The 23,628-nt window shown below is 34.1% G+C and overlaps 1 protein-coding gene across 1 annotated transcript; it reads right to left on the minus strand.

The window, feature by feature from the left end:
• Positions 1–357: 357 nt before the first annotated feature.
• On the minus strand, positions 358–20,321 carry LOC113765989 (MDIS1-interacting receptor like kinase 2-like). Its single transcript, XM_027310222.1, has 2 exons — positions 17,666–20,321; positions 358–665 (listed from the first exon to the last, which is right to left on the minus strand). Exons 1-2 carry the CDS (start codon positions 20,319–20,321, stop codon positions 361–363), a joined length of 2,961 nt encoding a protein of 986 aa, XP_027166023.1. The 3' UTR covers positions 358–360.
• Between the last annotated feature and the right edge of the window lie 3,307 nt (positions 20,322–23,628).

The raw sequence follows: 23,628 nt of genomic DNA on the forward strand, positions 1-23,628 counted from the left end.
AGTCAAGGCTTGACTCGATAAGGCCAAAGCTTGACTCGGCTCGGCTCGTTTGCAGCCCTAAGAAGTATTTTGCAAAACTTTAAAAAAAAAAAAAAAAGTGGTGAAACTTGAAAACCGGTTCAAGTCGGTTCGATGGTTTCAAGTTTGACCGATTTTCTGACAAAGCCAACTCTAACATAGAACCGGACCGATGCCATGGCCGGTTCGCGGTTCAACCGGTCGAACCGCCCGGTCCGGTCCGATTTTCAAAAACTCAAAGAGAACATCAGTCAAATTCTACATATTTGTTACATCTATTTGTTTAACCCATAAAACTTAGGAAAAATGATTAATATGGTCATCGTAGTCTTGTACAATATGTTACACAGATTGTGCACCAGTTGATAACAACCTAGAAATAAAGAGCATTGTTGGCCTAGATTGTGGATCAACATGTAGACATTCTCTTGCTACTTTGAGAACGGATGCCAGATTGTTTTCAATTTCTTGATTGGGATACAGAAGTCTTTGATCGAACAAGTCTTTCAGTTCTATTTTCTCGGGCTTTGAAGACACTAGATAAGCAATCAAGTCACCGGGGTGCTTTCCTTTGATTACTTCCATTGTCAGGACCCCAAAGCCATAAACATCACACTTTTCAGTTACTTTCATTGTGTAGGCAAATTCTGCAAGGAAAAGTTGGAAAATTATGTCGTCACTCGTGATAACATGTGATCGTATTAAAAACTAGTAGTTAATAAATCAAAGACGGGCAAAAAACATTATTACCTGGTGCAACATATCCACATGTTCCTGCAAGAGAACTCCAATTAGATGAGTCTTTTTTCAGAAACTTAGAAGTGCCAAAATCTGAAACATGAGCTTCGTCTTCTGAATCGAGCAAAATGTTGTTGCTTGATATGTCCCGATGTACAATTGCTGGTGAACAATCATGATGCATGTAAGATAAAGCTTGAGCGATGCCTTTGATAATTTTTAACCTCTTCTGCCAGCCTAGTTCAATAGCTTCTTCTTCTATGCTCAAGATTTTGGCCAAACTCCCTCTTTCAAGATACTCATAAACCAAAAATGAGTGCTGAGAATTGGAGCAGAAGCCCAAGAGTTTTACAATGTTTCGATGCTTGATTTCTGTCAAGGCTCTTATCTCATTCAAGAAACTTCTATGACTTGCCATCTCTGGCATGTTGTGAAGTCTCTTTACAGCTACTACATCCCCTGATGAAAGCTGTGCTCTATAAACACTTCCATAACCTCCTTTCCCTATGCAAAATACTTCACTGAACTCTTGTGTAGTCAATACTATTTCTTTATACAATGCTTTGCCATCATAACCATAAATGGCTCTTCTTCAAATCCATATCTTCCAATCCTAAAATTTTTTTCCTTTGATCACGCAATTTGAGAATACCAAAGAATGCACCTAGAAGTATGAATGACCCCAGAAGAGGAAATACAATTGTGAGAACAAGTTTTTTCCTCTTATTTTTGACATGGCTTTTGATTAATGCAGAACTTTCACAAGCTCGTAACCCTGTAATATTGCCACACAAGCCTTTATTTCCCTTTACTTCTTCTATGGTTAAATTCACAAAGGCTTTGCCACTTGGAATTGGACCCTCTAAATTATTGAAAGAAATATTAATTTGCAATGAACCAGGCAATTCTGCTAAAGCCTTTGGGATTAAACCAGAGAGGTTATTGTGGGAGAGGTCCAATGTTCCCAGACTCTGCAAACTTCGGAACTCTGATGGTATCTCTCCTGTGAAGAAATTTAGACTCAAATCTAGTTCAGAAAGTTGGGTCAACTTGCCAATCTCGAATGGAATCTTTTGGCTGAAAATGTTGTTGCTCAAGTTCATGTAAAACAAGTGCTTCAAATCTTCCAAATGTTCTGGAAAAGATCCATTCAAGGAATTTGTGGATAGGTCTAGATAAAGAAGTTCGGTTAGCATTCCCAATTCCTGAGGTACACCACCAAGAAATTGGTTGTCATGTAAATCTAGTTTAAGCATAGAGGTCAACTTCCCCACTACCCTTGGTATCTCCCCGGATAAAAAGTTTGAAGAAATGTCAAGTGCATGCAGTTGAGATAAATTTCCAAATTCTAAAGGTATACCACCTGTGATGTTATTCTTTGCAATTATCAGGGTTTTCAAGATTTTGCATTCAACCCAGTTGCTGGAGAGTTCACCGTAGAACTCATTGTTGCTGAGATCTATGAAGTCCAGGAATGGATAGATGCCGAACATTTCTGACAAGTTACCGTGGAAATGGTTCCCATTGAAACGGGTCCTAATCAAGCTTGAGCAATTTTTCAAGCTTCCAGGGATTGGACCTGTAAGCACGTTCTCAGATACAGAAATGATTTGGAGTGAGCCATTTTGACATAGCAATTCTGGCAATGGACCAGAGAGCTGATTTTGATCCAATACCAAAATTGCCAACTTTTTCAAGTTTCCAAGCTTTTGTGGAATGGAACCAGAAAATTGGTTTTTTCGGAGAAACAGTTTTTCCAAGTTACTCAAGTTACCAATTGAAACAGGAATGGAACCACTAAGTTGGTTTTCGCCCAATTCCATATTGGTAAGGAGTTTTAGATCACCCAATTCCTTTGGAATTGGACCTGAAAGTTGATTGTCAAAGAGAATTAGACCAATCAAATTGGATAAAGTTCCAAGTGACTTTGGGATTCCACCAGAAAGATTATTTTGAGACAAAATAAGAAATTGAAGTGAGATCATATTCCTGATCGTAGGAGGAATGGGTCCAGATAGGAGATTATGGGAAAGGTATAAGTTAACTAGCCTAGTGAGGTTACCAAAAGTGGCTGGAATTGAACCTATCAAAGTGTTGTTGTCCAGATAAAGTTCAATCAGATTATGCAGAGTTCCAATTCCTGATGGAATTGGACCTGAAAGTTGATTACTTCCGAGAGCTAAATGAGTCAAGTTTCTCAAGTTGCAAATTTCAGGTGGGATTTCTTGTGACAGCTCATTAACTGAGAAATCAAGATAAATGAGCTTCGACAAGTTACCTATTTCACGAGGTATGCTGCCAAAGATCTGATTCAGGCTAAGTTCAAGATATTCAAGATTTGGGAGGGATGAAAATGGGAAGTCATAAAGGCTACCTTTTATGCTGTATTCTGAGAGATTCAACCTGTTGACACTTCCATTAATGCATGAAATACCAGCCCAAGTGCATGGAAGGTTGGAAGAATTCTTGGCATTTTTGGGTTGGAGGTTCCACGAGGTTAGCAAGCTATTGTTCTGGTTTTGAAAACTGGCTTTCCATTTCAAAAGACCAGCCGCCTCACTAGCAGAATCGGAAGCGATACCTTTGGCTTTGGGATGAGATGATGGGAAAAGTAGGACCATAATGAATATGGAGATAAATTCAAAAAAACCCATGACTACTTTCGAGTTCAACTCAAGTTTGCCCAGGTTGCTATGTGTACCATAAATAAAGCTAGTATTTATCCTGTGTTCCCAGCTGTACAAGGAAGACTTCCGAGGTTATCCTGTATTCCCAGCTGTGTTTCTGTCCTTTTCTTCTTAATTTTCCAATTTCTTTTCTTTCTTTCGGAGATTGAAACAATTAAGATGTCGACTTCGACGGCCAAGAAATTTAATGCAATGAAATGTCTTGATAAGATTGAACATTTTGACATTCTGTCACTGATTTAGGAAATATAAAGATGACTTTCCTACTATATCTGCAGAAGAAGGTGACTCGCAGTGCCTTCTATAGTATAGAGATGGAGTAGCGGTTACCAAATTAGTAAGAATGACGATCAATCTACAGGCTAAGCTATTTATGGTATAGATCTGTATTTTCTGGAGAGGGATTATGCTTAATTATTTGGTTGTAGATTTTATGAAATAGAAGTGAGAAATTGCCAAAAGATGGTTTTTTTTTTTTTCCAAATTTTCATGGGCAGATTTAATTGGTCATAGTACATTTGTTATGTTTGATATCAAAACTTCAAAGTTTGTTATGTTTGATTTCGAGTATTTTTTGCATTCGCACTTTACTTATGATCTCCTGTTAGCTAGCGGCATAGACAGAGGATCTGCTCTCCATAAAAACATAGGGAAAGTTCTTTCCACATTCATTCTAGATGCCTATATAGTAGGATGTCAAATCTTTTATACTGCATCATGATATCTTAGACTACTTGTAAGTTCAATTAATATTGAAATATAATTTTCCATAATAATTAATTATCTTTTGTATTTAAAATAATTTTTTTCTTATATACAAGGAAACAAATGTTTTAAGATATTTTAAATAAACTTTATTTATAAATTTTATATATTACCAAGTATTTATAAATATTCTTTTATTGGGCCATTGGTTGAAGCAGTGAACCATCCATGTATGTCAACTTCCTTGTCGGGCGAGTTTAATAAATATGATTAAATATAATTTTTTAGAAGATGGTAGTCCTGTTTTGCTACAAATTTAATTTGATGCTAACGTTTATGTCAAAGGCCTAACAGACTTTCACCGTCAATATATATTTTCTAACAAATTTGATGTTGGGCCCTTGTTCGTAAAGGTCCGGCCAACCGTCAAGATCAATCCAGTAGCGATCGGCTTGATGCAATTATAACATTGGGTCCTTGTGTGCGAAGGTCCAACATATAGGATCAACTTGAAGAACTTTTGGATGGAAACAGCTGATGTTTTCAAACAAATTTAGTGGTGGGCAGTTGTTAGTAAAAGTCCCATAGGCGAGGTTGATTTTAAACATATTTAATGTTGGGCCTTAATGGCAAAGGTCCAAAAGACTTTTCAGTCGAGATGAGGTTGGCTGTCCAAGTCTTTTCCTCCAAGTAATTCTCTACAAATTAATTACTACATTTTGAAAGCAGTTGTTAACGAAAAGAATTTATTTAAGAGCTCGAATATACTTATCATCTTGACTAAAGAAAGTCTTTTGGGATACAATAAAAAAGTATTTTTTCATTTAAGAACGCTGATACATATATCATCTAATCGAGAAGTTTACTTAGACTTTTTAAGTTCTTTAAAAAGTAATAATCAATTAGTAGACGCTAAAAAGACATTAGTTGGAAGAAAAGTCTTTAAGGGGATAATGACAGAAGATCAAAGACTAAAACTAAGGAGTGCCAAAATCTTAAACGTGACCCGATGTACAATTGCGGGTGAACAATCATGATGCATGTAAAATAAAGCATGAGCGATGCCTTGGATGGTTTTCAACTTCTTTTGCCAGTCTTGTTCCTTGGCTTCTTCTTTGACGCTCAAAATTTTGGACAAGATTCCGCTTTCAAGGTACTAATAGACCAAAAATGAGGGCTGAGCATGAGCTTGAGCAGTTTCGCAAACTTCTAGGTATTGGACCTGTAAGCATGTTCTTAGATACAGAAATGTTTTGGAGTGTGCCATTTTGAGTCAAAGTAGTTCTGGCAAGGGACTGGATAATTGATTTTAATCCAATTCCAAGATTATGACAGGTATCGAGCCTGTGCAATAATAAAAATAGAACCTAACTACCACTAAAAGCAGTTAATAATTAACCCTAGGTACTGGAGCAGGGACTCTAGGTGTGCAATGGGCTACTTGATTCACCCTATTTCCAAAGAGTTTGCTTAGATATATACACTTTGCCATACCTGTTTTTTATGTCAAATTTGTGCTAATTCTTGTATACCACTTAATCTTTGCAATCTTTTTCCAAAAGTTTTTTTGAATGCATAGTAATTTTTTCCCTCCACAAAAAAGAAAAGTTAAAACATTTCTTTACTCATCCAATAATCATTTATCATCTAATCAAATTTTTACTTTTGTTTGAATAATGGATTTTAAAAATTATTTTCGTTTCATGAACAAAAAAATTAAAGCAACCACAGAAATAATGGATTAAATTTCTTTTGTAGTAGCATCATTTGGTGCTTCGGTTGTAACTCTTTTGCTTTGTTGTTTTCGTCGTACTTTAAAATGGTTAGTGCGACCCATATCTTGATCAATAATCATTCTTCGCCTGTTACGGTGTCATATCCCGCTGTCGCTGACGGCGGTGGCCGCTGCACCAATAGCCCATAATACCACCAGCAGAAATTGTCCCCTTCATGGTTGCAGGTTGTACCCGGTGGCGAGCCTGAATCAAGCTGTATTTTGCGACCGCTTTTGCCCCCAACCAATGTTTTAAAAATCGGACCGTTAATTGAACCGGTGAAGTGAAAGGGTCGAGGTTCAACCGGTCGGACCGGTTCAACCTCGGTTCAATGAATTTTTTTAAAAAATAATTTATATAAATATATATATGTACAAAATAAGACATGTAATGGACTAATTTAATATTTTATATGATGAAAAGTTTACTATTTTTTAATAACTTGGATTTTTAAAAATAAATTTTTTAAATTATAAGTTAAAACAAATAAATTTCATCTCAATTTCAATTATATCTAAATCCAACCCCAAAATATCACAATATTTTGAAATTATACAAAATTCATGTCTCTGAGAATTTAGATATTATGAACTTAAATTTTAATTTACGTTTTGGGATTTAGAGATTGCAATTTAAAAAAGAAAATTTGGAGTTCGAAGGAAGTCAAGAAAATCGAAAATAGAAATGTAAACTTGATAAGAAACAAAAAATAAGATAAAAGTGAGTGGTTGTGGCATTAAATAATTTGGGTTAAAAAAAATTCTTTTTTAACTTTTTTCAATTTAATGGACAAAAACAAAATTAAAAGATGGAAGAAAACATCAATAAATTAAAAATAAAGAGGTTTGATTAAAAAGGGAGTGACAAAAGAAAAGAGGATAGAGAGAGAGAGAGAGTTGAAAATTAAAAAGAAAGAGCCATGAGGGATGAGATTTTGTAAGAAAAATGGAAAAAAGAAATATGAGTGTTTGCTTTATATAAATAAGTTATCAAAAAAAACTAATAAGATGTGATGGTGCAACGGTTAATACATTGGTCTTTTATTACAAAGGTCTTGGGTTCGAATCTTGATAGCTGCATTTTGCAAAACTTAAAAAAAAAAAAAAAGGGAAAGCTGAAAACCGGAAAACCGCCGGTTCAATCCGGTTCGGCGGTTTTCACGGTTCAACCGGTTTTTGACCGATTTTCTAGCAAAGTCAACAATGTCATTGAATCGGACCGATGCCATGGCCGGTTCGCGGTTCAACCGGTCGAACCGGCCGGTCCGGTCCGGTTTTCAAAAACATTGCCCCCAACAAGATCTTCTGTCATTTCTGCCGGAAACATGGGTGTTACCTATCATTGTCATATTCTACGTTTTAAGGGTTTTATTTCTTTCATTTTTGACGCGTAAATTGATGACGGGTTGACTGACTTTTCATACACAAGTACTAATTTGCAACTTTAGAGTTACGTGTTAGAAATTATTTTGTTCTGGGTCGTAGCATCTCGAGTTGAGCTGGGCACCAGGCCCGGATTCCGAGTGAACTTGGAGGAAGTATGCCCAATCTCAACTAGGTAAATATTCATAGGGTTTTCTAACGGTTGCACTTAAGTATTCGTTAATACGTTTAATATTCATCTAATTTATCATATAGGCACAAATACTAATAATTATTTTTTTCTTTTATTTATATATTTTTCTTATGCAATCTTGCATACTCTCTCTTATATTTATTTACTTTTTCTAATTAATCTTATATTTTAAAAATATAATATTGAAATACATCTTAACAGGTGCCACACCTATTAGACAAACCAATATTTATATATTTAAAATATACCTTTTTGAACATAATAATTACTATCTCTGTCCTACTTTAATAATTTTATTTTCCGCTTTCATACATCCAAAATTATAGTCCACCTTCCAATTCAAGAATATAGTTAAGTTTTAACTTCTGCAAACTACGCTTATTTAGTATGCTTCGTTATCAGTAAATATAAGTTATCTTATTTAATACATTCAACTTTTTCACCTTTGATATATGTCTTGAATGGTGCAATATACCATCATCATTATTGCTGTTATAATTAAAGTAAAAGTATAGTTATTTGTGATACTCCTAATATTAATATAAGGGTATTTTAGAAAAACATTAGGCTAGATTTATTTTTCTAACAAAGTTAACTAATTTTTTGTTATAATTAATGTAAAAGTATAGTGATTAATGATACTCTTAATATAGATTTACCTTTCTAATAAAATTAACTAATTTTTCTTAAATTGTGTGAGAACAAAAAATCAATACTATCAAAGTGAAACAAAAGTAGTAACATCTAAATAAACTTTATTTATAAGTTTTATATATTACCAAGTATTTATAAATATTCTTTCACTGAGCCATTGGTTCAAATGTTCAATCACCTACTCAGTGGCGAACCATCCATGTCGTCTCTCTGTCGACCCAGACGGGATCCTCTGTCCAATTTTCTGTGTCCAATTTCCTGTCCAACACAAAACTACGTAGTTTCACTTATTCTTGTGGCTGACGTGGCACATAAAAATAAATGCCTGTTTGGCTCAAGCACCAAGCAACAGCCCTGTCAAATTGTAACCATTCACCGTGAATTCCTCCAAAGCAAACCACTAGCCTAACGGAAAAGACATAGCAAAATTTGAGACATACAGAGAGACAATCAAATCCTTGGAAGTACAAAGCAAAATTTGCAGCTGGGCCTAACGGAAAGAATAATCTAAAAAATTGGTGAAGGAAAACAAATTGTCCTTCTCGCTTTCTTTGAAGGAAAACAAATTGTGTTTTAACATTTTCAGATAGAAAAAGTGTTTCCTGTACCTTTTGCAATCTATTTTTTATTCTGGTAAATTGATTCCTCTTTTTGTTTTTTAAGTAGAATTATGTCTTCATTGATACAGTGTTCATTTAATTTATAATCCATCTCTTGGGGAAATATGGTTAAAAACTGACATATTTCATTGGCTTGGTTGACAAAGTTGCTAATTCAATGAAAAACCATGTGATGGATAAAAATTGAAAACCTTTAAACATCATGGAGACCTCTGCTATTTTAAGATGTAATAGCTGTTTTCTTTTCTTACCACCCCCCCTTTCCCAGAGAAAAAAACACCACCCCACCACCCCACCCACATACACACATTTTATAAGGCATACGGATTGCGGTGGTAAACAAATATATGTGCTGCAATTTTGTTCACGATGATTGTTGTTTCAGATGTCAATGCCTAGAAGATTATATGCTTAGCCACTTTATTTTTTTATTTTTGGTTTTATGGAATTATATATTTCCTTTTCACATACAGTGATTTTTGTGATCACTGCTAAACCGGGGAAAGTAGAAGGTGCTGTGATTTGATTGCGTTGTCTTTGAATTGTTTATCCTGTTTGAGCATTTTTTATGATGTTGCAGAGAGAGTCTATCATCGACATCTTCTATGAGAAGCACTTGGGTCATTTGATTGATGTCATAACATCCTCATGCCCACCTAATAGCGTTGCTCAAGCTGTCAGTAAATCTGGGAGATCAGATGAAGAAAGTGGAAATCAAATTAGTGTCAAGCCAGAAATATTATTAAACATTTGTGATCTGCTATGCTTTTGCGTTTTGCACCACCCGTATAGAATAAAGTAAATTCTTGTAACCTTTTCCCATAACTATCAAAAATAGATAACATTTGTGACGTGCTTGTTGTTCCTATAACCAAAATGAATAATGATAAATACAATATTGCATTAGATAAATGTTAGTAAATATGGCCATAAACGATGATTGTTGTTTCAGATGTCAATGCCTTGGGAATTGTTATGGTAGTAATAGGGTTTTGGGAATTGTAATAAAGATATGTAAATAAAGGAAATCCAAAAAAGAAGAGAGATTCAAAAGTATAATGGAGTCAAACAGGCATTTATTTTTATGTGCCACGTCAGCCACAAGAATAAGTGAAACTACGTAGTTTTGTGTTAGACAGAAAATTGGACACAGAAAATTGGACAGAGGATCCCGTCTGCTGTCGACCTCCTTGTCGGGTGAATTTAATAAATATTATTAAATATTATTTTTTTCTACAAATTTGATTTGATGGTCGCGCTTAGCGACAAAGGCCTAAAAAACTTTCAAGTCAAGATATATTTTCAAACAAATTTAATGTTGGGCCCTTGTTCGTAAAGATCTGACCAACCGTCAAGATCAATCCAGTAGCGATTGGCGTAAGACAATTACAACATTGGGTCCTTGTGTGCACAGGTCCAACATGTTACGATCAACTTGAAGAAATTTTGGATGGAAACAGACGATGTTTTAAAACAATTTAGTGATGGGCAGTTGTGAGAAAAAGTCCGATAGTCATGGTTGATTTTAAACAAATTTACTGTTGGGCCTTATTGTCAAAGGTCCAAAAGACTTTTCAGTCAAGATAAGGTTAACTATCCAAGTGTTTTACTCCAAGTAACTGCCTACTAATTATTTACTACAATTTGATGAATGCAGTTGTTGACGGAAAAAAATTATTTAAGAATTCGAATATATTTATCATCTTGACTAAAAAAGTCTTTTGCGACACAATAAGAAAGTCCTTTTTCATTTAAGAGCGCTGATATATATCATCTAATCGAGGAGTTTACTTAGACTTTTTAAGATCTTTAAAAAGTAGTAATCAATTAGTGGACGTTAAAAAGACATTAGTTGGAGGAAAAGTCTTTAAGGGGATAATGACAAAAGATCAAAGACTAAAACTAAGGAGTGCCAAAATCTTAAACGTGACCCGACGTACAATTGCTTGATCTATCCCGACGTACAACTACTGGTGAACAATCATGATGCATGTAAAATAAAGCATGAGCGATGCCTTGGATGGTTTTCAACTTCTTTTGCCAGTCTTGTCCCTTGGCTTCTTCTTTGACGCTCAAAATTTTGGACAAGATTCCTCTTTCAAGGTACTAATAGACCAAAAATGAGTGCTGAGCATGAGCTTGAGCAGCTTCGCAAACTTCTAGGTATTGGACCTGTAAGCATGTTCTTAGATACAGAAATGTTTTGGAGTGTGCCATTTTGAGTCAAAGTAGTTCTGGCAATGGACTAGATAATTGATTTAATCCAATTCCAAAACTACTGACTATTTTAGGCTGTGTTTGGACAGCCATTTTCTATCTAAAATTGTTATGTTTTTCATGAACATATTTTTCTATCACCTTTTTACCTTACATACATCAAATCATTACAATAATTTTTCTACAAAAAATCCAGAAAAATGCAATCCAAACACAACCTTAAGTTTCCAAGCTCTTGTGGGATGGTACCAGAATATGGTTTTTTAGGAGATACTGTTTTTTTAAGTTACTCGAGTTACCAATTAAAATAGGATTGGAACCATATTAAGTTGGTTCTTACCTAATTCATATCTAAAAGGAATTTTTGATCACCCAAATTCTTTGAAATTGAACCAGAATGTTGTTGTCAGGGAGATATAAATGCATCAAATTGGTTAAAATTGCCTAGCGACTTAGGGATTGAACCAATAAGATCGAATTAGGAATGGAACCTAATAGGTGATTTTTGAATAGATATAAGTTGACTAGCCTATCGAGATTCAAAGAGACTGTGGTAGGGGCTAGTGGGTATACAGACCCAACTAGACCAAGGGAGTGCTATGACACAATTCTTAAATTTTTTTCGCTGCAGGTGAGGTTTGAACCCTCACCTACAGCCCAAGGAGGGACTTAAGTCCCTCCCTGGTAGCCACTGAGCCATTGGTCCAGTGGTTTGTTACTTTGTATAACAAATGATGCTAGTATTTAATTATCCCAACAAAACATGAAAAATTTCAGAGGTCTTCTTGTTCTGTCCCTTTCTCCTTTCCCTTCTTCTTTGGTTTTACTTTTTTTGAGATTTAAACACGCATAAAATGTCTATTTCGATATCTAAGAAATGTAAAGCAATGAAATGTTTTAATGAGATTGACCGTTTTTATCTTCCATGACTAATTTTTCCTACTGAATCCACAGAAAAAGGTGATTCGAGTAGCTTTTGGAGAAATATCTAAACCATGATCAGTCCATAGGCTAAGCCATTTATGTTGTAGTTCTATAATTTCTGGTGACAGATTATGCTAGAAAATTCGATAGTATTTTCAAGACAAATTATGCTATTTATGTTGTAGTTCTATATTTTCTAGAGACAGATTATACTAAATAATTCGTGAAATTCAAGAAAGTCAGAATAAATTGGCTAAAGCTAAATTTTTATCAATTCCAGGCAGATTTAGTTGGTCGTAGTACTTGTCCAACTAGAATTTAGTTGGCATCGGTATCAAAACTTATAAAATTTTCTATTTATTTTTTAGTTTTTTTGGCTTCAGGTAAATATACTCTTTTCTTTTCTTTTTAGTTAATAGGCCAGAACTAGGAGAAGCATTTGATTAGAAGGACAATTTGATTAAATTCAGATCTGAAAGTTTAGGACTATTTATGCTGATGGATTCCAAAAATTTTATATTGCAACTAAAATCTCCTCCAAAAAGTTCAAGAATGTCCAACACAACATACATATAAACATGAAACACAACATTGTTCAGAATTTTTTTTTTGTTTTTGTGAAGAGTGGTTTTCTGTTGTACAACTTTGATCATTTTATGTTCTTTGATAATGTCAGAAAGAAGGGTAAAAAACAAAAAATCCTCCTGTGGTAAGTCTAATACACAAAAAAGCCCCCTATGGTTTCAAAATATACAACACGACACCTCATGCTTTGAACTAAATTGTAAAGGTGACGGAATCCGTTAAATTTAACGGAAATGACTTATTGGAACATAAAAAAAAATTTTATACCTAATTTTTATCCAATATACCTATTCTACCCCTTAACCCTCAATTCTCTCTATTTAGAGAATAAAACAAATGATTTTTTTGAGCTATCTTTTGCTTAATTATATCAGGGCATTTTGGTCATTTTGTCCATTTTAAAGAGAGCCTATAAGGTTTTTCTTTATTATGGTGTGACTCATCTTTCCATTGTTTTAAATATCAATCATATTGTAAGTTATTTATTTTCTTCTCTCTCACATGTATTTTGAGTTATTGTTTTATCCCTTTAATCTATAACCTTACACATGTAATTATTATTAGGACAATAAATTTGGATTCTACAACTATGATGCATGAACAATAAAGACCTTTTATTCTATTTACCAACAAAAGAGAGCTGCTATGTACTGAATCCTTATGAAATAAAATAAATATATAAAGGTATCATTTTGAAAATAAATTTCTTATTATCTTGACATGTCTCAAATTATGTTCAACATGGTCTGATGAAACTAAAAAAGGGATGCAAAAAAATTCAAGTTTAATCGAGCTACATGCGCGTTTGCATTGAAATGTAGGTTTTGAGCATAACCAAGAGTTGGTATATTTGTTTTTCTCCAACCAACGATTGTTAGAGAAATGACCAAAAGCCCCCAAAAAACCTCCCATAAAATCCAGACAAGGGAGAACGAGAAATTTCAAGTTCATCTAACCATTTTTAGGTCAATTTCGTAACGTTATTGAGTTGTAAACTGATTGGGTTAGTAGTAATATTGTCAAAAAAAAAAAATGAATCGTGACTATAAATGACGAGATCCTTGGCACACCAGTTTGACTCTTATGAATTTTCTAATTTAATGAACCGAGCCTGCAAATATAAAATGCCTAAGAACTCAATATTACTATTACGGTCAGGTTAGGCTGTACCCTAATAAGTTCAATTTTAAAGTCATATTTGATACTAAATAGTTCCTAATATACTACATCACTTACTAGTTACACATGGAAAATGAAAAAAAGAATAAAGGATCAAGTTTTGGCATTTGAACATTAATAATTTTAACATTGTAGAACCTCCAAAAGTTTCGTGTAAATTGAATGATATAACGTTATTGAATTGAATTGATTTTTAAATATATTAATCTATTGGTCAAGATAAAGAGTAATGATATAATTGTACAACTATTAGAAATTTTAGTTGTTTCAATATAATCTGATGAATAATTGACAAACAAAGATGAATAAATTATTGCAAGAAAAATTAGGCAAGGTTTAAAAAAAAAAAAAGTAGTCAAGAGGGACTAAATCCACAACTCTCCATCCTAAATAGATGTGTCAAAATGGATGATTTGGACAGGTTTGAGTTGGTTAAAATGGGTAATGGGTACAAGAGAATCAACCCATGTATACCATTTAATTATATGGGTATAAATGGATAAGTCAAAAAATGAATTGGGTAACCCAATTACCCATTTATAACCCATTTATTTTAACTTTTTGTGAACTCATTTAAATTCAAATTTGCAAACTAAGTCATCAATTTATACCACTCTTTGCACCCATCATTAGTTTTAAATATTTACTTATAATGATCAATAAGCCTAATTACCAATTTTTTTTCTCATCCATACTCTATGTTACAAAATTACATATTATTTACTATTTGAACAATAAGAATATAAAAATTTGAACTAAATACTATAAAAGTTAACATAAAATCTTAATCTAAAAATTTTGAACCCTTAACATTTTTTTCGTGTGTAAATTTAAAATTTTATTTTGAAAAGTAGGAAAAGAGACTAGAACTTGTTATAAATTGGTATGAGCAAGTTAACAAACTAAGATAAAATAAAATGATAAGATAAAACCAACCAATAATAATAATAATGAAACAAAAGTAATTAACATCATGATAAAATGAAAAATCTGAAAAAAAAAGGTGGGGGAAGAGAGGAGGTTTGAAGGAAGACAATTCTAAATGGGTTAATTGGGTTTGATGGATTATCCAATAATACCCATTTATTAAATAACTCATTTATTAAATGGGTATTATTGGATAACCCATTTATGCCCATATATAAAAACTTAAGATACTCATACCCATCTATTCATGGGAGGGTATGGGTAAATTTAGTTAAATAGGTTTGTTTGCCACCTATAATCCTAAATATACCCTTATACCATTCTATTGTGAATTTAGAATAGAAAGGTATGAATTTACTACCTTCCTATTAAATAAGGATAAAGTAAAAATGATTTTTGGATACGACAGTTGTGATTATCTTCAAATATATTTGTTGATAGGCCTTGTTGGCAAGAATAGGGGCGCAAATGGTTGCAACTGAATAATTGTTGTACAGTTTTGTCCATTTCAAACCAATTGCGAGTCTTTTATTTGAACACGATCTAAAGTTAACATACATAAAAAATGACTGAGTCTTACATTTTTTTTAGACCAATCAACCTTCAAGAATGGTATCATTCTCAAAGGACTTCCAAGTCAAGATATATATTGCCTATCCCTATTCTTTTAAGAAAAAATGATGTGTTCCCTACCGACTCTTAAGGAACAAGGATATGTTGCCAGTCTTTAAAGGTCCAACCGTCAAGATCAAATTAGTTGTGTTTGGTTTCAAACAAGTTTAATTCTGGGCCCTTGTGCCCGAAGGTCCAACATTTATGATCAGCCTGACGTAATATTGGACGAGAAAAGTCATTGTTGTTTTCAAACAATTTTTTATGGCGGGGCAATTGTTAGAAAAGGTCAGAAACTCGTGGTTGATTTTTATAAAGTTTACATGTTAGGCCTTGTATTGGCAAAGGTCTAAAAGACTTGGTCCTGATGATGATGTGTAGCTACCCAAGTCTTTAAGTTACAAGGACGTATTGCCACGAGTCACAGTATATTTTCCAGATCATAAGTCGTTGTTTACAGAGGGTCGTATAAGTTATCCACTAATTTAGCTTTTACATTCGTAACAGGATTCAAATACACAATATTTCGTAAGAAAGTGATCTATTCTTAGCAATTGAACTAACTTGAGTTTTATATACCTAGATATAAGAACTAAAACAAATAATTGCAGGCAGCAACAAATAAAAATATAATAAATTTTTAGGGCCGTCATTTGCATGATGCCATTGCTCTCATAATTGCCAAGAACTTTAACCCATGGGGAATGGTGTGTTAGCCCCAAGATTTTGAAATTCCTATTTCCTTGATGTCGAAGTATTATTTCTTTTTAAATAAATCCATTTAGCACTAGTTTTCGCCACCTTAAAATATGTTATAAATTGAGCTAACCCTCCCTAGTCTACCCTTCCCCAACATTTTCCATCCGCATTGCCAATTCTTCATCTCCTTTCCTCATTTTGTCCTCTATCAATATCAAACAGTCTTTAATCAGTCATAACCACTTTTATATGCCTTTTCTAATCTGAAAAACATTAGGGGGCTAAGATGAGTCAAGGGTTTCTATAAGTAAGAGAAATGCATGTAATCACATTTGTAGTCTTCCTTTAGTCACTTTCACATTTAATTTCACTCTTCATTGGAAACCGACAACCCACTAAAAACAAAAACTATTGGAGACTTGACTAACGAATGCCTCGAGGAACTTGCCCTGAGAGCTTATATCTAACGAAGGATATGGTACCAGGACCAGAATATCTCTCCGAACTTGTATACACGATCAAAATGTTTAAAGTAATTTGCTAAATAGTACAAAATGCATCTTAGTCACAGATTTTGTTCAAACATAAACTTAAATAGTACAAAAGCGCATATAGGAAATGGGAAGCCGTGGCTTTGCTCATGTTTAAGATATGGTGTAAATATTTGGACATCCATGAAATTTTGGTGATATATATCAGCCCTCTTAAATAATTCTTTTTGTCAACAGCTGCTATCAAAAAGTAGTAATCAATTAGTGGACAAAAATAAGGAGATTACTTGGAGGCAAAGTCTAAGTTGTGGACTAGTTGAACTATGAAGTTTGGCTTTGAAGGGTATAATGAAAGAGTTTTAGAAGTTTAAATTACAAATAAGTTCAAGATATTGTATCCTATACTTCCCAAAGTTTCTATTTGTTCATCATACTGTTTTTATATTTTTTTCGTATCAATTCACCCACTGAATTACTAGCTATGAATAGATTACTTTTACAATAAATACAAACTCAGAACATTTCAAGACTTCGATACTGGCAGTAGCCCATTGTACTACACCTCTATATAAATACATAACCAGCAGCCACAATTTTTTTTTTTTTTTTCGCAGAATCTTGTGCCGCTAAAAACTCTGCCATATTCATCATCATGTCATCTTGTGCTGTTGCTTGATAGTGCTATGTAAGAAAACGAAAAATTGTGAGACACAGCAGCTGACAGGAGGCAATGTAGGCACCAAACCAAAAAAAAAAAAAAAAGTTATCAGATTCTGCATATCTGTTATATCTATTTACTTAACAAAACAAAACAAAAAGGGGGCAAAAAGATTTATATGGCCACGATTACTCACAAGATGTTACACAGACGATGCACCAGTTGATAACAGCCTGGAAATAAAGAGCATCGTTGGCCTAGATTGTGGATCAACCTGTAGACATGCTCTTGCTAGTTTAAGAACGAATGCCAGAATGTTTTCAATTTCTTCATTGGGATACAGAAGTCTTTGATCGAGCAAGTCTTTCAGTTCTATCTCTTCAGGGCTTGAAGACATTAGATAAGCAATCAAGTCACCGGGATGCTTTCCTTTCATCACTTCCATTGTCAGGACCCCAAAGCTATAAACGTCACACTTTTCAGTTACTTTCATTGTGTAGGCATATTCTGCAAGGAATTTTGGAAAATAATGTTGTGATAACATGTGATCATACTTGAATTTAGTAGCTAGCAAATTGATGAAAAAAAAAACCTCTATTACCTGGTGCAACATATCCATATGTGCCAGCAAGAGAACTCCAATTAGATGAATCATTTTTCAGAAACTTAGAAGTGCCAAAATCTGAAATGTGAGCCTCATATTCTGGATCAAGCAAAATGTTGTTGCTTGATATGTCCCGATGTACAATGGCTGGTGAACAATCATGATGCATGTAAGATAAAGCATAAGCAATGCCTTTGATGATTTTTAATCTCTTTCGCCATTCTAGTTCCTTAGCTTCTTCTTCTATGCTAAAGATTTTGGCCAAGCTCCCTCTTTCAAGGTACTCATATACCAAAAATGAATGCTGAGAATTTGAGCAGAACCCAAAGAGTTTCACAATGTTTCGATGCTTGATTTCTGTCAAGGCCCTTATCTCATTCAACAAATTTTTATGACTTGCCATCTCAGGCATGTTGTGAAGTCTCTTTACAGCTACTACATCGCCTGATGGAAGCTGTGCTTTGTAAACACGTCCATAACCTCCTTTACCAATGCAGAATATGTCACTGAACTCTTCTGTAGCCATTACTATTTCCTTATACAATGCTTTGCCATCAAAAGTACATATGGAAAATAAATTTACTTTGTTCATATTGATATCTTCCGTTCCTGTACTTTTTCTCCATTGCTTATGCAATCTGAGACCACCAAAGGATGCACAAAGAAGTACGAATGATCCCAGAAGAGGACTTAAAATTGCGAGAACAAGTTTTTTCTTCCCCTTATTCTTGACATGCTTTTTAATCAACGGGGAACTTTCACAAGCCGGTAACCCTGAAATATTCCCGCACAAACCTTTATTTCCTTGTACTTCCTCTATGGTTAAATTCACAAAGGCTCTACCACTCGGAATTGGACCCTCTAAATTATTGAATGAAATATTGATGTGCAATGGACCAGGCAATTTTGCCAAAGCACTTGGGATCAAACCAGAGAGGTTATTGTGTGAGAGATTCAATGTTTCCAGATTCTGCAAACTTTGAAACTCGAATGGTATCTCCCCTGTGAAGTAATTTTGACTCAAATCCAGTTCAGAAAGTTGGGTTAACTTTCCAATCTGTATTGGAATCTTTTGGCTTAAAATGTTGTTGCTCAAGTTCATGTGATACAAGTGCTTCAAATCTCCCAAATGTTCTGGAATAGATCCATTCAACTTATTTGTGGACAGGTCTAGATAAAGAAGTTCTGTTAGCATACCCAACTCCTGAGGTATGCCGCCAGTGAGTTGGTTGTCATGCAAATATAGGTTAAGCATAGAAGCCAACTTCCCAACTACTCTTGGTATCTGCCCAGATAAATAATTTGAAGAAAGATCAAGTGCATGTAATTGAGTTAAAGTTCCAATTTCTGGAGGTATACCACCTGTGATGTTGTTCTTTCCAACCTTCAGGGTTGTCAAGCTTTTGCATTTTCCCCAGCTGCTGGAGAGTTCCCCATGGAATTCGTTGTTGCTGAGATCTATGAAATCCAGGAAGGGATAGATGCCAAACATTTCTGACAAGTTACCATGGAAATGGTTCCCATTGAAGCGGGCCCTAATTAGGCTTGAGCAATATTTCAAGCTTCGAGGGATTGGACCTGTAAGCTTGTTCTCAGATACAGTTATGTTTTGGAGGGTTCCATTTTGGCATAGCAGTTCCGGCAATGGACCAGATAACTGATTTTGATCCAATTCCAAAACTACCAACTTTTGCAGTTTTCCAAGCTCTTCTGGAATGGTACCAGAAAATTGGTTTGCTCGGAGATACAGTTTGTTTAAGTTACTCAAATTACCAATTGAAACAGGAATAGAACCATTAAATTGATTCTCACTTATTACCATTTCAATAAGGAATATGAGATCACCCAAATCTTTTGGAATTGGACCTGAAAGTTGATTCTCATAGAGATACAGATGAGTTAAATTAGTCAAATTGCCTAGTGACTTTGGGATTGCCCCAATAAGATTATTTTGAGACAAGATAAGAAGTTGGAGTGAGATCAGATTTCCTATCGTGTGGGGGATAGGACCATATAGGTGATTTCGGAAAAGGTGTAACTTTACTAGCCTGTTGAGGTTGCCAAAAGTGGATGGAATTGAACCTGTTAAATTGTTGTCCTCCAGACCAAGTTCAACAAGATTGCGCAGAGTTCCTATTCCAGATGGAATTGGACCTGAAAGATGATTACTACCAAGAGCTAAACGAGTCAAGTTTCTCAAGTTGCAAATTTCAGGTGGGATTTCTTTTGACAACTCATTAACTGAGAAATCAAGATAAATGAGCTTCGACAAGTTACCTATTTCACGAGGTATGAAGCCAAAGATTTGATTCAGGCTAAGATCAAGATATTCAAGATTTGGGAGGGATGAAAATGGGAAGTCATAAAGGCTGCCTTTTATGCTCCAATCTGAGAGATTCAACCTGTTGACACTTCCGTTAATGCAAGAAATACCAGCCCAAGTGCATGGAAGGTTGGAAGAATTCTTTGCATTGATGGAGTCGCGGTTCCACGAGGTTAGCGAGCTATTGTTCTGGTTTTGAAAACTGGCTTTCCATTTCAAAAGAGCAGCAGCCTCACTAGCAGAATCTGAAGCGACACCTTTGGCTTTGGGATGAGATGATGGGAAAAGTAGGACCATAATGAATATCGACATAAATTCAAAAGAACCCATGACTACTTTCCCAGGTTGCTATGTGTACCACAAATAAAGCAAGTATTTATCCTGTATTCCCAGCTGTACAAGGAAGACTTCCGAGGTCTTCTTTTCTGTCCTTTTCTTGTTAATTTTCAATTTTTCTTTTCTCTCTTTCTGAGATTGAAACATTTAAGATGTCTATCTCGACGGCCAAGAAATTTAATGCAATGAAATGTCTTGATGAGATTGAACATTTTTATCTTCTGTCATTGATTTAGAAAATATAAGGATGACTTTCCTACTAAATCTGCAGAAGAAGGTGACTTGACCGCCTTCTATTCCATAGAGATGAAGTAGCGGTTACCTGATTCGTAAGAATGACGATCAATCTACAGGCTAAGCTACTTATGGTATAGACCTGTATATTGTGGTGAGAGATTATGCTTAATTATTTGGTTTTAGATTTCATGAAATAGAAGTGAGAAATTGCCAATAGATGATTTTTTTTTCCCCAAATTTTGGTGATGGGTGTCGAATCCAATAAAAATAAAAAGGGATAATTTCAAAACCTCCCTTGAGGTTTTTAAAAATTTCATTTAACTCCCTTGAGGTTTTAAAAATTACACATACCTCTCTTGTCATTTAAAATGACAATACTACCCTTAAATATTTTAATGAAATTCCCTTGTTTGGTATGTTTATACTTAAAGTGACCTATAAAATTATTTTGTTCATTCTTTTTCCTTCTTATTATTATTATTATTTTTTGCCAATAAAACTGTAGAACTACCATTATTACCTCTAGTTTCTATTGTAATCAAATGTCAAACTAGTGAATTTTTTATGAGTTAACTTTATATGCAATCCAATCTTTTTGTTAATCTTTGTTTTCTATTTTTTGGTATTAAAATTAATAATAAATCAAAAGAAATGGCCCAAAACCACAACTAAATTATGATAATCCCACTACTCGAAAAATTCATAAACTCTAAATGAAGTATTTCAACATTTTCTTTTCTATCTTATAAATCTAAATTTATAATAAAATACTATCAAAAGTATTCTATCATAATAATAAAATTATTATTATTATTATTTATCAAATAGTAGGTACAGAAATGAAAATTTTGGCACATTTTTCTTATACTTATACTAGACAATCTTATAATTGTATAGGAAAGTAAATTAAAACTCATTATACAAGGGCATTTTTGGGTATTCATTTAAAAATTTGACCAAGTCAATATTATTTGAAAGTTTTGTTATTAAAACTATCAAATCAAGGGAGGTAGACATAATTTTTCAAACCTCAAGAGAGATCAGTAAAATTGTCAGAAATCTCAAGGGAGGTTTATGAAATTATCCCAAAATAAAAATATCTATTCATAAAATGATTACTCTTGTGTGCAGTAATGAGTAGGGTCGTACCCACGGAGATTAATTGATTTATTTCTTTGTGAAAGCTATAATTAAATGGGGGTTTTTGAGAAATTAAATTAAACAATACAATTAAAAGAAAATACTAATGAAAAATCAAATAAAACTGAAATAGTAATGATCTTCTAGTCAAAAGATTAATCTCAGTCTTGATTCAGTCAATTGATCATTGATACAAAGATAAATTTATATATTCATGAATAAATTGGTTATGGCTATTAACAAGCCTAGCAACTAGTTTCTTCTTAATTTCTTGGTAATCAAAATAAATTCTTTGATTACTTCTCTTATTAATAGATAGCGCTAAACAAACTCTTAGGATTTAATGTATCGACAGTATTAAAAATTAGAGAAATCACTAATTCTAATCAACAAACTCGCAAGTTCAGTCTATTTAAATTAGATTTTATATTTTCTTGACTAATATGCATATTATGTCACTCACCACAACTATCAAAACAGTTAAACAATTGTGGACTTGACATTCAATCGGTAACAGATTATTTTGACAATCAAATAATGGCCACTTATTTAATCAAACAAAAAAAATGATCAACAAGAGATTGCAAGAAATGTATAAATACGCGTAAATAAATGATACAATAAAATCAAACTAGATCTCACAATTTTGTAGAATCAAAATTTCTATTATTTATAAACTAGAAAACAATATTAGTCACTCGTCATGGGGAAAAGAATGCAGGTAAGGAAAAATAGGGTTGGAGAGAAGAGAGAGACTCCCTTTCTAAAAGATCCTCTCCAAATCCATCGAATAAAAGAAATTAATTTTCCTTTGTAGAATCCTACTTAAATAATATTACTTCCTAATAAAACAAAATAGAGTTAGTTGGTTACTATAAACAGATTAGAAACACATGACTAATAAGGACTAAAAGTCCATGTCCTATTTATAGCAACACAGTTGTAGCGGTAGCAGAGATTCTGTCAGGATCTTGACTGGAAATCTAGGTTATAGGGAGTTTAGCTCAGAATTGAATTGAAGGGGAAGAAGATAGAAGAGAAAATGCAGAGAGTGTGAGCTGAAGAGAGAGAAAGAAGGAAGAAAAAGAAATGAATCTATTATTTCTCTGGTATCCATTCCAGCCAATCAGCCGTGTACATATAGGAGTAATAACTGCCTCTAACTAATTCAACTAACGCAGTTATTCTTAAGTGGCAAAACGATGTCGTCCCACTCACACAATCACATGCTACTGATTTATGCAAGACGTCACCATTACATGACTGAAGCTCTCATTCTATTTCTAGCCTAATTCCTTTGTGCTGACAGATTCCTTCAAACTTTGGATTTTGCCGATAGATAAGACATAATCACACATTATCTAAACAGGTCTTTAGCAGACTCCTCGATGTTTTATTGGCTTCAGCACTTCATTAATAAGTGAAACCTTATAATGCATTGCTAAATTCCCTTTTTTAAGCTACTTTCAACTACAACTTCTTACGCGTATAATCCAACACAAAATATAATTAGAATCCATCAATTAACACACTTATACCAACATTATGAGGGAACACAAATTATATATATATATATATATATATATATATTACACTCTCTATCATATAGATTTTGCCATATGAGGAGGGTATTTCCAGCTCGGATAGTACTGGGGTCTCACCCTGTGGTACTTCTGGAACCATCGTCTCGGCAAGGCCCCTCGGGCCATGACCTCGGCCCAATTATCAACTCGGCCAAGACCTTCGGTCATAAAGCCGAAGTGACGTTTAAAGACCTGACCGTCGGAGAGGTGGGACATGACCTCTGACACCTCTGACAAAGCTGCTCTGACACATGCGCCGCCTGACACTGACAACTGTTCCGGCGCACCTTTCCGCAGGACCCATCAAATCACCTTGATGCGCTGCCCCTGTCAGACCTCTA

This window comes from Coffea eugenioides, chromosome 3 (genome assembly GCF_003713205.1).
Source record: "Coffea eugenioides isolate CCC68of chromosome 3, Ceug_1.0, whole genome shotgun sequence".
Classification (NCBI taxonomy): domain Eukaryota; kingdom Viridiplantae; phylum Streptophyta; class Magnoliopsida; order Gentianales; family Rubiaceae; genus Coffea; species Coffea eugenioides.